Source organism: Cervus elaphus, chromosome 18, assembly GCF_910594005.1.
Source record: "Cervus elaphus chromosome 18, mCerEla1.1, whole genome shotgun sequence".
NCBI classification, from domain to species: domain Eukaryota; kingdom Metazoa; phylum Chordata; class Mammalia; order Artiodactyla; family Cervidae; genus Cervus; species Cervus elaphus.
The window spans coordinates 111,458,551-111,473,614 of NC_057832.1; the positions used below are offsets into that span (position 1 = coordinate 111,458,551).

The 15,064-nt window shown below is 50.2% G+C and overlaps 2 gene segments (V, D, J or C); both read left to right on the forward strand.

Annotated features, from left to right (window-relative positions):
* Positions 1 to 5,195: 5,195 nt before the first annotated feature.
* Positions 5,196 to 7,332, forward strand: LOC122673918. The segment is given in 3 exon segments: positions 5,196 to 5,267; positions 5,399 to 5,758; positions 7,211 to 7,332. Coding segments are annotated over 3 exon segments (531 nt in total).
* A 92-nt stretch (positions 7,333 to 7,424) lies between these two features.
* On the forward strand, positions 7,425 to 12,672 carry LOC122673919. The segment is given in 3 exon segments: positions 7,425 to 7,505; positions 11,800 to 12,147; positions 12,557 to 12,672. Coding segments are annotated over 3 exon segments (513 nt in total).
* The last annotated feature ends 2,392 nt before the right edge of the window (positions 12,673 to 15,064 follow it).

Sequence of the window (15,064 nt, forward strand, 5' to 3'; positions counted from 1 at the left end):
TTGAGCAAACTCTGGGAGATAGTGAAGAACAGGGCAGCTTGGTGTGCTGCAATGCATGGGGTCTGAAAGAGTTGGACTGGAGTTAGCAATTGAACACCACCACCACCACCAAGAACTAACCCAAGTTTGTAGCATTTCCCTCATCACAATCTTCTAAAAGTCAAAGAATTATATATTTCCTGCACGAACACATTTCTTTACTCTTGAAATACAAAGTCATAAATCAGCTAAGGCAGGCTGGTTTGTGAGTCTGTGTTTCTAATTGCCTGTATGTTCTTTAGAAAAACTAGACAAGCAAAAACGCAGTGCGGTCAGCAAACAGTGAAATATTTTCTAGTATGAACACATCCCATGACTATTAAATCTGGGTAGACAATCTTGGTTTCCACACATAGACCACAGGGGGATGCTGTGGAACTGCCAAACTCCAGAAGATTCTGGGGCAGAGCAAGGGGACAGTGCTAGTGCCTGGACCAGCAGGGTTAAGAGAAAGCTTCATTTGATGTTTTCATCTCTAGAAGCCTGACTAGCACAGGCACTAATTTGTAGGCTAGCTGTCCCAGCTGGGAGCCATGAACTTCAACTATGCAATGCTGAAGGAGCCTCTGAGGTTGCAGAAAAAGTGAAGGGTATGGAGCTGGGACTTGGTAGGAAAGAAACAGAAAAGAGAAACACCGGCCTGAAGAGAGAAGCAAAGGAGCCAAGGGGAAGGGCATCGGGCATAAACCCAGCCTCGCCCAGACCAGCAGTCCAGCTTACAGGTCATCTAAGAGACTTTGCAGGACAGAGCAGCATTCGTGGATCAGCTGACCTGGAATGAGAGGTCAGATTCCTGGGAACCAGCAGAGGCAATGACATCAGAGCAGTGACATCCCTGCCTCGCCTCCAATCAGGGGAAGGACCCCAGAACCCCAGCTCTCAGAGAAGCAGAGCTCTAAGCAAGGAGACGCTGGACCGCTCTGCCCCTCCTGCTATGGGCTGCAGCCCCGTCTGCTGTGTGGCTCTTTGTCTCCTGGCAGCAGGTGGGTCCTTGGCACAGGAGAGAATCTGTGTTCCTAGCCTGACTTTGCCTGAAACCAAGGCACCATCGGCTTCTCTCCTGCGGTCTTTCTCAGCCCCATCTTCTTCCCCCCCAGGCCTTGTGGATGCTGGAGTCACCCAAACCCCAAGATACCTGATTAAAGCAAGAGGACAGTGAGTGACCCTGGGATGCTCCCCTGTCTCTGGACACCTCTCTGTGTACTGGTACCAACAGGCCCTGGGCCAGGGCCCCCTGTTCCTCATTGAGTATTACAGGCAGGAAGTGAGGGGAGAAGCACAGCTCCCGGATCGATTCTCAGCAAAACAGTTCAGTGACTCTCGCTCTGAGCTGAACTTGAGCTCCTTGGAGCTGACGGACTCAGCCGTGTATCTCTGTGCCAGCAGCCAAGACACAGCCCTGCATGATCAGGTGCCTCTGGCACAAAAACTCTCCTACCCCAGCTCAGGAAGTGTGGTGAGGGCGACTGCCTGCCTTCCAGGCCTAGATAGATCCGATATACTCTCCCAGACATTCTTCTTCTGCTGTGTTTTAATGGTCCCAAAGATCATCCTAGGTAAGTATTATTTTCCCTGTTTATACATCTAAGTGGAAATGACTTGCCCACATCTCATATTTCATTCCTTTCAGAGCAAGGTATTTGATTCAAGTCTGTCCTAATCTATTGTGATCTTTGCCCCCCCAAAACTGTCCCCCATAAGAATAAATAATAGACACACACACAAAATACATACACACATGCATGTTTTAAAGCAATTGGCTCACACAGTTGTTAAAGCTGGTAAGTGCAAAAGCTGCAGGCTTGTCTGGTGCTACTAGAGACTGCGGGGGAACTGATGTTTAAGTTCAAAAGCAGAAAAAGTAGTGGCCCAGTGTGAAGGCCATCAGCTGACAATTATCTCTTACTTGGGGGAGGATCAGTGTTCTTTTGTCTGTTCATCTCTTCCCCTGTTTCATGAAGCCCACCTACATTATGGAGGGTCATCTGCTTTACCAATTAAAATGCCAATCTAATCTATTATTAAAATTTACCTATTAACATATTACCTTTTCCAAAAATACCCCTCCTAGGAGCACCCAGAAAAATAAAGCTAAATATCCATGGCAGTGTAGTTGACATATTTTATTAGTCAGGACACCATCTTCCAGGGTTTCACAGGAATTTAGTAAGCATGAAGTCCCTGGCAGGTAACAGGACTCTGGATTTCTTGACTCCCTTTGGTAATCTCTGACAGCCTCCTCTAGTGCTTCCTATGTACTAAAGTAGATATGGACACATTTTGACTTCAAACCCTATACTTGAGATATTCAGATGTCACAGTAAAGAAAGTAATTGTGCTTGCTTGTTCACTACATGAGATAAACAGCATGTAACGTACCTTCAGGCGTTTTTACATCAACTTTATTGGCATATGGATTATAGTAAACATTTGAATAATGTGAAGTTTGGGGACCCTGACCCAGCCCTAACCCTGCTGTAAAAGTTTGTTTAAATTCAGTCAACCCTCTCTATTTATCATTCCACAGCTGCAGATTCAACCAGCCACAATTGTGTAGTACTGTGAAAAGTGACAGTGAAAGTTACTCAGTTGTGTCTGACTCTTTGTGACCCCCATACAGTCCATGAAATTCTCCAGGCCAGAATACTGGACTGGGTAGCCTTTCCCTCCTCCAGCAGATCTTCCCCACCAAGGGATCCAACCCAGGTCTCTCCCATTGCAGGGAGATTCTTTACCAGATGAACAACAAGGTCTGTAGTTAGTATCTATTAAAAATTCCACACAAAACTGGACCCAGGAAGTTCAAAAAAGTGTGGTTCGAGGGACCTGGTGGAATCTGGAGTGACATCTCAGAAGGACTCCCTGGAGAGCCCCTCTCCCCTCTCATCCACACTCAGACCAGAGGCCCTCCACCTGCCCCGCCCCCGACACGAGCCCCTGCCTCCTGGGCTGTGTGGTCTTCTGTCCTCTGCAGGCAGGTGAGTCCTGGGGGCAGGGTCCCCTTGGGGGTGCCAGCACTGAGCATGTCCGCTGTAACTGCAGCATCGGTCCTCCTTCTCCATAGGGGTGGTCCACGCTGGTGTCACTCAGGACCGCAGATTCCAGGTCGTGAGGACAGGACAGAGCGTGACACTTAATTGTACTTAGGATGTGGGTCATAACTATATGCGCTGGTACCAAGACCCAGGACTCGGGCTGAGCCTGAGCCATTACTCAGCTATGCCTCCCTCCATGGAGCAAGAGACGTACCCGACAGGTACAGCGTCTCCAGATCAAACAGAAAGAATTTCCCTCTCACGGTGGAGTCTGAGAACTACTCCATACTTCTGTGCCAGCCGTTACTCCACTCCACTGCACGGCCACCTGTTCTGTGTACAAAAAGACAGGGGGCCCACGCGCAGGCTCCGAGCACCGGGAGCCTCATGCCCTGGGGACCACTGGCCGGCACTGTGGCCCTGGATGTGCGATGTGAACAGGCCTGGATCTGACCCCAGGGACTCGGAGACACGTGTCCACCATCCGTCTCTGTCTTTCGGAAAGCATCCAGTTCTGACTAGTTCTACCTCTTACTCATCAGCTTAAGACCCCAGGAGGGAAGGATATTGGTAAATCAGATACATCTAGACCCACTTGTCTCTCCCCAGCACCTCATTGCCCTCTCTCTGGAGGTTTCTCCCCCAGCCTAGCTCTCAAGTGCTCCCTGCTCTTGCCCACCAGAGGGGCGGGTCTTCCTCCTTTACTGCCTTGGCCTCAGCTCCCCTGCCCTCTCTGCTCCAGACACACTGCCCTCCCCTCATCTGGGTCATGGCCCTTCCCATGACACAGGGAACATTGTAACCATGCCTAAGTGGTTGTGTTTGAGAAAGCTCTTGCAGTCATCAAAGAGAAAACAACCTCAGTTAATTAGAAACCATCCAAAATCCCTCAGGAGTCCATTCAAAGGAGGAGAGACAGGCTGGGTATGTGTGTTCTCCTCCCTGCCCCTCTTTCTTTGCATCTCAATTAACCTGGACCAGTTTTCCACTATTTCCCTCAGAGAAATGTTCTCAAAGTCAAAATATTTCCTCCATGGTATCTTATTATAACAAGATTTTACAAGTTCATAGGAAATAAATAGGTTAATATCCATAAAACTTCTTAATAAAATGCAATAGCTAGAATTTGGTAATGCTTAATTTAAATATGAAAACAGTAAATATATGGGTCTGATTAGTCAGAAAGAGGTCTTGAATCCAGGTGTCAAGGCTGGCTTCATTTGAGATCATGAGAGGGCTTTTTTCTATTGCCTGTATTACTCCACTTTAGCTAACTACTGTCATTGTAGTAATGCAGGAATTATTTCCTTCTTAGCAGAAAAGTCTGATCATACAGTCTTTTAACTCCACAGCCCAAGACTAGACTTGAAGATCAACCCTAGTTCAGCCAGGCGGGTAAGGGAGCAGATGAGGGATGTGTGTGTTTGTGTGTGTTTGTGTGTGTTTGTGTGTGTTTGTGTGTGTTTGTGTGTGTGTGTGTGTAGGGGTTGAAAGTGTGGAGTGTGGGGGATTTCTATTCTTGTTTTAGATGGAAGGCACAGATCTGTGAGACTGTGGATCACTGGCCACTAGGAGGCACTGTGGGTCCATGGTAAGCTGGGTGCCCTGGGAGGGGTTGAGAGTCACCCTGGGGAGGGCAGCTTAAGGGAACCTTGGCTACATGCCTGCATCAGAAAGTAGGTTTGAGTTCCCTGAGTGGTCCAGACACATGGACCCAGCCCAGACTCCTCACTGCCCAGGGGAGTGGGGACCTGCCTGGATCCTCAGGATGTGTCCAGGGGGCGTCTCCTGGAGCAGCATGGGGAGCGGTGGGTGATGGATTAGTGTGGCTGGTGAGGGCTGGGTGAGGAGTGTCAGGCAGGGACAGGAAGAGAAGAGAAAGCCATGTTATGGGCATATAGGGACAGTGCTCATCTCACACCCACCCTTTGCTGAGGAGCTATGCAGGACGGGGAAGGGCATAGAGGAGCCCACCATGGGACCTGGCCAGGGGTGCAGTGGATCAGGAAACAGCCTGCAGGGACACAGAGCAGTGATGTCATAGGCAATGGTCCAATCAGGGAAGCAGGAGGGTCAGCACTTACACCTCTCACCCCAGGAGCCCCGCCCCCAGCCAGCAGCAGTCTTGGGTTCCTGATGCTGCCATGGACTCCAGGCTCCTCTGCTGTGTGACTCTCTGCCTCCTGGGAGCAGGTGAGTCCTGGACACAGTGCGGGAGCTTCTGAGATGCCTTTGCCTCCCTGAGATAGAAGCCTGAAGATGAGGGCTGCAGCGGGAGGCTTACCTGTCCTCGGCCCTCAGCTTCCTTGTCTCCTCCCCAACAGGCCTGGTGGAATCTGGAGTCACCCAGACCCCCAAGTACCTGATCAAATCAAGAAAGCAGAACGCGACTCTGAGATGTTCCCCTGAATCTGGACACCGCTCCGTGACCTGGTACCAACAGGCCCTGGGCCAGGGCCCCCAGTTCCTTGTTCAGTATTATGATGGGGAAGAGTATCAAAAAGGAAACATATCGGATCGATTCTCAGGAGAACAGTTCAGTGACTCCCGCTCTGAGCTGAGCTTGACCCCCTTGGAGCTGATGGACTCCGCTCTGTATCTCTGTGCCAGCAGCCAAGACACAGCCCTGCGTGATCAGATGCCTCTGGGACAAAAACACTCCTACCCCAGCTCAGGAAGTGGTAGTGAGTGTGTCGACTGCCAGCCTGGCAAGCCCAGTCTCTGGTGGAGTAGACAGTCTTCCCCAGATGTTCATTTCTTGATATATTTTAGTGCTCACAAAAATCATGCAAGGTACATATTATTTTAACTGTTATACATCTGAGTGAACATGAATTGCCCAGATCTCATACTTCATAATTATTATAGCAAGGACTCTGACTCAAGTCTCTTCTCAACACCTGTGGTCCCTGGCCCCAATGGGACTGCCTCCCTACAGAACAAATTAGATATGCATGGGGGTCATGTGTAACAAGACAGAATTTGGGGCTCTATGATATGAATTGTTATTCAGTGAATGGCAGCCCTGCTTCACAAGGAGGTATTCCCATGGAGGAATCTCTCAAATAAAAACAGAGCAGTTGTTTTTTTTATTCTAGAGTCTGCATCTCCCTCCATGTCCCTCCTAAGTCTGCATTCCTTTGTGCCAATAAGTCACCCGAGCTGGGCAACCAGCTTCTCTCCATTCAGAAAGGTGGGTCACAGGCCTGAGGGTATCTGCTTGCTCCCTCCCCAGACCTGGGAAGCAGGGGCTCCTGTGAACTTGAAGGAGCTGTTACCTGCCTTTGGCTGGTGGACCAAATGCCAGTGAATTGATAAGAAACAGACCAAACAATTCCTCAGTGTTGATGAGCTTGTGATAAGGGTAGGATCAGACACCTGGAGAAACATGGTAGGTGGAGGGACCTTCTCAGGACTGCAGGCAATTACAGTGCAAATAGGCCTTGAAGTCCTACTGGGACACATGAGTCATAAGGGGCAACAGGAAGGCAGAAGGATTTCCCCAAGACTTACAACTACAGAAATACGCAGATAAACAAATGTAACATGTGTGTTAATGAAATATTATCTCTGGACTAGAACATACAAAAATTTGATCAGTTTCACAGAAAGATTACATCAACTTGTAAGGCTTATGTCCGGTGAGCTGGATGGGTCTCCCTGTTATGAACTGTTCACTCAGGTTTGATAGCTTCCATTGAAAGGTGTTGGATTCATGATTTCCGAAGACGATTTAGCTTCGGGACCAGGGACCAGTCTTGATCAATCAAAAGATTTTGTGTAGCTGAGTTTTATTAAAGTATAAAAAGGAACAAGGAAAGCTTCTGACATAGACATTGAAGGGGGAGGGAGAGTGCCCCCACTTGCTAGTCTTATCAAGGCCTTATATAGTTTTATCAGACCCACTCACAACATACATCTTAAATTAACAAGATTAGAACTGACAATACAAAGATCTCACTGAATGCACTTCCACAAAATATATCTTAAGATAACAAGATTAGTGAGAAGGTTCTTGGTAAGGAGAAACATCTCCTCAAGCAAGATACAGTGCTCTATTGACTAAACAAAGCAATGTAGAAAAAATGTTTGTTCTTTTCTCCTTGAGAGCCCTGGACCCCTTTCACCTTCTCTAGGGCTCTGGACTTCTTTCTCTTCCTCGGGGAACCTGGACTTCTTCTCAGCCAGTCTAGGAAGTGATTCTCTGAGGTTCATCTTAGATTTGAGTCTCTGGGGGAAGGGCGTGGCCGCCTTATGAGGCAGGTCTGCTCTGGGGCCTGGCAGGGACAGTGACATCTCAGAAGGACTCCCTGGAGAGCCCCTCTCCCCTCTCATCCACACTCCGACCAGAGGGCCCTCTGCCTCTGGTCCCCACCCCTGCCATGAGCCCCTGCCTGTTGGGCTGTGTGGTCTTCTGTCTCCTGCAGGCAGGTGAGTCCTGGGGGGCAGGGTCCCCTTGGGGATGCCAGCACTAAGCATGTCCGCTGTGAGTGCAGCATCGGTCCTCCTTCTCCACAGGGTCGGTCCACGCTGGTGTCACTCAGGACCCCAGATTCCAGGTCGTGAGGACAGGACAGAGGACAACTCTGAAATGTACTCAGGATCTGGGTCATAATAATATGTTCTGGTACCGACAAGACCTGGGACACGGGCTGAGGCTGATCTATTACTCAGCTGGTGCGCCCAATAGTGAGCCGGGAGATGTGCCCGAGGGTTACAGCGTCTCCAGATCAAACAAAGAGAACTTCCCTCTGACGCTGATGTCTGCCATCCGCAACCAGACATCTGTGTACTTCTGCGCCAGCTGTTATTCCACAGCACTGCATGGCCACCTCCTCTCTGTGCAAAAAGTACTGGGTGCCCACGATCAGGCTCCTAGCACAGGAAACCTTGGGCCTTTGTGGGCCACGTGCCTGCAGTGTGACCCTAGGTGTGTGGACAACGCTGCCCCAGCCTCACTCCCAGGCCTCGGGGCCATGGGTCCACCATCGGTCTCTGTCTTTCCGCTGCATCCTCCCTGTGAACCAGGAAGATGCTTCCCCAGCTCTGACTCCTAGTCATCACCTGAGCCTGAGACCTCTAGGAGGGAAGGATGTTGGTAAATTAGATTTAAATAGGCCCTCCAGTCTTACCTCAGGCACTTCACCAATGTCTCTCTGGAAGGTTCTCCCCCAGCCTGACTCTCACATGCTCCCTTCTCTTGCCCACCTTTCCCAGGCGGGCAGGACATTCGTCTCCCCACCTCTCTGCATCAGCTCCCTGGCCCTCTCTCCCATAGCCACAGGCTCCTCCCTCATCTGCCTCAGGTCCCTTCTCATTTCGCAGGGAGGCATCTAAAGTGGCCCCTCCACGTGCTCTGCTTTGAGCAAGCTCGATGGAATCATCAAAGAGAATCAACTTCAGTTAATCATCAATCATCCAAAAACTCATGAGAGTTAATCTCAGGGGGACAGTTGATCTTTGTGTGTTCTCCCACTGCACCACCCGCCCTGACTTCCTTAGCATCTCATCTAACCAAGGCCAGGTTGCCACCACCTGGCGCCCTCATCAAAATCTTCTCAAAGTCAAAATATATCATACATCACCCCCATTATATCAAGATTTTATAAGTGCAGAAATAGATGAGTTCTTGTTTCTAAAACTTCTTTATAAAAAGTTTTATCTAGAATTTGATAATGCTCAATTTAAATACACAATCTGGAAATATATACATCTGATTAATCAGCAGTAGTTATGGAACACATTTTTGCTGGCAGATTCACTTGAGATCCTCAGAGTATTTATTCTATGATTATATATTTCCATCTTAGATAGCTACATCATTGTGTTGGTGCCTCAATCATTTCTCTCTCAGTAAAAAGTTTGGATCATAAAGTCTTCTGCCTCCAGAGTCTAAGAGTGGATTTGAAGATAAACCCTATCAGCCAGGCTAGGAAGGCAGTAGAACAGATGTGTGTGTGTGTGTGTGTGTGTGTGTGTGTGTGTGTGTGTGTGTATGTTTCTGAGTGTGTGTGTGTCTGTGTGTGTGAGTGTGTGTGTCTGTGTGTTTGTGTGTGTGTGTCTGTGTGTGTGTGTCTGTGTGTGTGTCTGTGTGTGTGTGTATGTGTGTGTGTGTTTGTGTGTGTGTGTGAGTGTGTGTGTCTGTGTGTGTGTGTTTGTGTGTGTGTTTGTGTGTTTGTGTGAGTTTGTATGTGTGTGAGTGTGTGCAGGGTCCTGGATTTTGTACCCTTGCTTAAACAGATGGTGCAAATCCATGAGACCCTGGACCTTTGGCCACTTGGAGGCACTGTGTTTCCAACGTAAGTAAGGTGTATTTGGGAGGGGTTGAGAATCGCTCTGGAGAGGGCAGTTTAAGGGAACCTTGGCTATATCATGCCTGCATCTGGGAGCAGGTTTGAGTTCCCTGAATTGTTCCAAGACATATGGAACCAGCACAGACTCCTCCCTGCCCAGGGAACTGGGGACGTGCCTGGAACCTCAGGATGTTCACAGGGGGTTGTATCCTGGATCAGCATGTGAGGAGGAGGTGAAGGGGCTGGGGTGGTTGGTGAGGTCTTGGGGCTGAGTGTCAGGCAGGGTCAGGCAGAGGAAAACAAGGCATGTTGTGGGCACATGGGACCAGGGGAAGAAACTCACCTCACACCCAAACTTGCTGAGGGGCTGTCAGGACAGGGAGTGGCATAGAGGAGCCAGCCCTGGGTAATGCTGAGGGGTCCAGGGGACAAGGGCAGCCTGCAGAGACACAGACCAGTGACGTCATAGGCAAACGCTCCAATCAGGGAAGCAGGAGGGTCAGCACTTACACCTCTCACCCCAGGAGCCCCGCCCCCAGCCAGCAGCAGTCTTGCGTTCCTGATGCTGCCAAGGGCTCCAGGGTCCTCTGCTGTGTGACTCTCTGCCTCCTGGGAGCAGGTGAGTCCTGGACACAGTGCGGGAGCTTCTGAGATGCCTTTGCCCCCCTGAGATAGAAGCCTGGAGATGAGGGCTGCAGCAGGAGGCTTCCCTGTGCTCTGCCCTCAGATTCCTTGTCTCCTCCCCAACAGGCCTGGTGGATTCTGGAGTCACCCAGATGCCCAAGTACCTGATCAAATCAAGAAAGCAGCAAGCGACTCTGAGATGTTCCCCTGACTCTGGACACTGCTCTGTGTAGTGGTACCAACAGGCTCTGGGCCAGGACCCCCAATTCCTTGTTCAGTATTATGATGGGGAAGAGTATCAAAAAGGAAACATATCGGATCGATTCTCAGGAAAACAGTTGAATGACATTTGCTCTGAGCTGAGCTTGACCCCCTTGGAGCTGACGGACTCCGCTCTGTATCTCTGTGCCAGCAGCCAAGACACAGCCCTGCGTGATCAGGTGCCTCATTGACAAAAGCACTCCTGCCCCAGCTCAGGAAGTGGTGCGTAGGGTGTCAGCTGCCAGCCTGCCAAGCCCAGTCTCTGGTAGAGCGATAGACTTTCCCAGACATTTACTCCTTGGTATGTTTAAATGCTCACTAAGGTCATCAAGACAAGTATTGTTTTAACTGTTTGTAATTCTGAGGCGTTGTGAGTGGCCCAGATCTGATACTTCATAAGTGTTACAGCGAGCATTCCGGCTCAAGTCTGTTCTCTAAACCTGTGGTCCCTTGGCTCATGGATATTTGTACAAGCAAATTACATTTACACGTTGTATTATGTGTATACAAGATACAATTTTGGGCTCTATGATATGAATTGCTACTCAATGACTGGCAGCCACACTTCACAAGCAGGTATTCCCATGGGAGGAATGTCTCAAATAAAAACAGAGCCTTTCTCGTTTACGGTGGCGTCTGCACCTCCCTCCAGGTCCCTCCTACATCTGTATTCCTTGTGCCAAAACGTCATCCTGTGCTGGGCACCCAGCTTCTCTCCACCCAGAAAGGTGGGTCACAGGCCTGAGGGGGCTCTGCTGGCTCCCTTCCCCCAACACGGGAAACACGTGTGAACATGAAGGGGCTGTACCTGCTTTGACCGGTGGACCGTCTGTCAGTGAACTGATTAGAAACAGACCAAACATTTCCTCAAATGTTGATGAGCCTGCGATGAGGTTGGGAGCAGAAACCTGGAGAAACATGGTGGGTGGAGGGACATTCTCAGGACTGCGGAATGGAGTCAATTTTGCGGAAATGGAGCCTTGAAGTGCTATTGGGACATATCACAAAGGGCAGGAGGACACCAGAAGGATTCCCCAGGATTGAAACTCCAGAAATATGTAGATAAAGAAAAGTAATATACATGTTAAAGAAGACTTATCTCTTGACTAGACCATACAAATCATTTCATCACTTTAACATTTACAGAAAAAATCTTTAACATTTACAGAAAGGTTACAGCAATGTGTGAGGCTTATGTCCATTGAGCTAGATGGGTCTCCCTGCTGTGAACAGTTCTCTCAGGTTCATTTCTGATTTGAGCCTCTGGGGGAAGGGGCGTGGCCCCCTGAGTGATAGGTCGGCTCTGGGGCCAGGCAGGGAGAGTGACATCTCAGAAGGACTCCCTGGAGAGCCCCTCTCCCCTCTCATCCACACTCTGACCAGAGGGCCCTCCACCTGCCCTGCCCCTGCCATGAGCCCCTGCCTCCTGGGCTGTGTGGTCTTCTGTCTCCTGCAGGCAGGTGAGTCCTGGGGGGCAGGGTCCCCTTGGGGGTGCCAGCAGGAAGGATGTCCACTGTGACTGCAGCATCGGTCCTCCTTCTCCACAGGGGCGGTCCACGCTGGTGTCACTCAGGACCCCAGATTCCAGGTCGTGAGGACAGGACAGAGGACAACACTGAAATGTACTCAGGATATGTACCACGACACTATGTACTGGTACCGACAAGACCTGGGACACGGGCTGAGGCTGATTCATTATTCATCTGCCACTGACACCACTTACCAAGGAGATGTGCCCGAAGGCTACAGCGTCTCCAGATCAAGGGCAGAGAACTTCCCTCTCACGCTGGAGTCCGCCAACCCCTCCCAGACATCTGTGTACTTCTGCGCCAGCGGTTACTCCACAGCGCTGCAGGGTCACCTCCTCTCTGTGCAAAAAGACAGGGGGGGCCCTTGTAGGCTCCTAGGACTGGGAGCCTCTGGGCTTTGCTGCCACGTGCCTGCAGTGTGACCCTGGGTGTGTGGTCTGTGCTGGCCCGGACCTCACTCCAGGCCTTGCGGACACTTGTCCACCATCCATCTCTGTCTTTCCTCTGTATCCTCCCTGTGATCCAGGAAGATGCTTCTTTAGCTCCGACTCCTGGTCATCACCTGAGCCTGAGACCTCCAGGAGGAAAGCTTGTGGGAAATCAAATACATCTATTCCCTCCTGTCTCTCCCTGGGCACTTCACTGCTGTCTTTCTGAAACTTCTTCACCAGCCTGACTTTCACGTGGTTTCTGATCTTGCCCATCTTTCCCTGGGGGGCAGGGTCTTCCCACTCTTCGTCTCTCTGGCCTCAGCTCCCCGTCCTCTCTTCTCCAGTCAGGCTGCTCCTCCCTCACCTGGGTCGTGTCCTTTCCCATCTCAGGGACACCAAAATACATCCTGTGCCCTATGGAGGGATCCGGCCTTTCCTAGTGATTAACTCCTACCTGTGATCGCATTCAAGGTCCCACTGTGTGGTCAGGCACATCCGGGTACACCTGTTTCCCAGATGAACTGTGAGCACAAGTGGGTTGTCTTTCTTCTGACTTTTGAGTCCTAGATTATGAACTTTTCTCTCCTAGATGTGCTCTTTGTCTACGCAGAAGCAGGGCTCTGTCTCCTGTGTGTGTCTCCTCCTTGACTCCTGTGATGATGGAGCTGCATGGGCACTGGGACAGCTGATCAGTGTAACAAGACCAGTGGAGACAGTGGGATATAACATCACTTCTGAGTACCCTCCTGCATCCAGGTCAGTAAAGACACAGAGCTACAGAGCGTCCCCGTCCTGGACTCTATAGCCTTACTCTCCACCCCTCACTCATCTCTGGTCCTGCTCTCTCCTCCCCCTGAAAGAGAGGATGTTTGTAATGACCATTAGCCTATGAACAAATGGCTTTTGAACAAGCAGATGCTCTGATAGCAGTGAAAGTGAGAACTACATTATTTTGCAACATAGCCTCTTAGGTTTCCAGAAAGACAGAGTTATTACTGTATTGATATATTATACACCAGTGTTTTAAAGGTCAGTGAAATGGGGTCTTCTGTAAAGAAGCTCTGAGGAGCCTGTGTTTTAATGAGTGGTGACTTAGATGAACGTGAGGCTCTGTTGAGGGCTGTGGAGACATGAAGCTGCCTGAAGACTGAGGAACACAGAGAGGGCAATTGGTTTTTGGCCCACAGAAGGGAATAGAAGCTTCCAGCCCAGGTCTCTTCCTGGGGCATCATTTCATCCCTTGTGTCTCTGAATATGTCAGTGACTTCATCAGGCTTCTTGGGCCAAATCGGGTCTACCCCTCCATTGCCCACCCTTGCCTAAGAAGTGAATACCATGGAGCCTGTATGACTATAGGACCATGTGGCGGGAGTGCTGGACTAGGTCAGAAATAGGGGTGCTCATGGGAGACCATGATGTGCAGGTAAGACAATGAATTCACCACCTGGTATCTGGTTTTGGGGGCTTCCCAGATGGGACTAATGGTAAAGAACCCACCTGACAATGCAGGAGACTTGAGACGCAGGTTCGATCCCTGTGTAGAGAAGATACCCTGGAGAAGGGAATGGCAGCCCACTCCAGTATTCGTGCCTGGGAAATCCCGTGGAGAGAGGAGCCTGGGAGAATAGGGTCGCAAAAAGTCAGACACAACTGAAGCAACTTAGCACGCACACATCTGACATTGGAGGTGCTGTTGACCCTCTGAGTGAAAGTTCCCTGCAGGCAAGGGGAGATGGAGGATGAGAAGATGAATGTAGAGATGCAACAACATGTGAGCCCTGTGGGAAGGCAGCCCTAAAACCCACACATTGTTTGTGTTAAAAGGGGGGCTTGCTTGCGTGTGTGCTAAGTCACTTCAGTTGTGTCCAACTCTTTGCAACCCTACGGACTGTAGCCCACCAGGCTCCTCTGTCTAAGGGATTCTCCAGGCAAGAATATTGGAAGGGGTTGCCATGTCGTCCTCCAGGGGATCTTTCTGAACCAGGGATCTAAGCCACATTTCCTGGGGCTCCTGCATCCCTGGCAGATTCTTTATTGCTGAGACTCTGGGGAAGCCCAAAAAAGGGGAGATTATAAATATTTAAATTAGTCATCTATGTATGTTATAATATTGGGCTGGCCAATACGTTCATTCGGGTTTTCCCGTAACATTTTATGGAAAATCTCGAATGAATGTTTCGACCAACCCAATATAAATTACATGTCCCTGAAGTCATGGGCATTGACAGAGGCAGTGATGTCACCAAGGGAGCTGCCCTATGGGGACAGGTGACAGCCCACCCCCCGACCCCCGCTCATGCTCACAAGAACCCTGAGCTGGTGAACTTCCCATTGCTTCTCTGTCCCTGCCATGGGCTCCAGGATCCTCTGCTGGGCGACCCTCTGTCTCCTGGGGGTGGGTGAGTCCTCAGCAAACCAAGCAGGTCCAGTGTGTGTGTGTGTGTGTGTGTGAGAGAGAGAGAGAGAGAGAGATAATTACAAGTAGGCTCTACCTGACTGTCCCCCACTTCTGTCCCCACAGGTCACACAGGAGCTGGGGTAGTGTCCCAGTCCCCCAGGCACAGGGTCACAAGGAGAGGCCAGACTGTGAATCTTAGGTGTGATCCAATTTCTGGTCACATTTCCCTTTATTGGTACCGACAGACACTGGGGCAGGGCCCGGAGTTTTTGGCTTACTTTCAAAACGAGCGAGCACTAGACAAATCAGGGCTGCCTAAAAACCGGTTTTCTGCTGAGAGACCTGACAGCACGTACTCCTCTCTGAAGATCCAGCCAGCAGAGCCCGAGGACTCGGCCGTGTATCTCTGTGCCAGCAGCCCAACCACAGCGTGGCACAGTCACCTCCTTCCTGT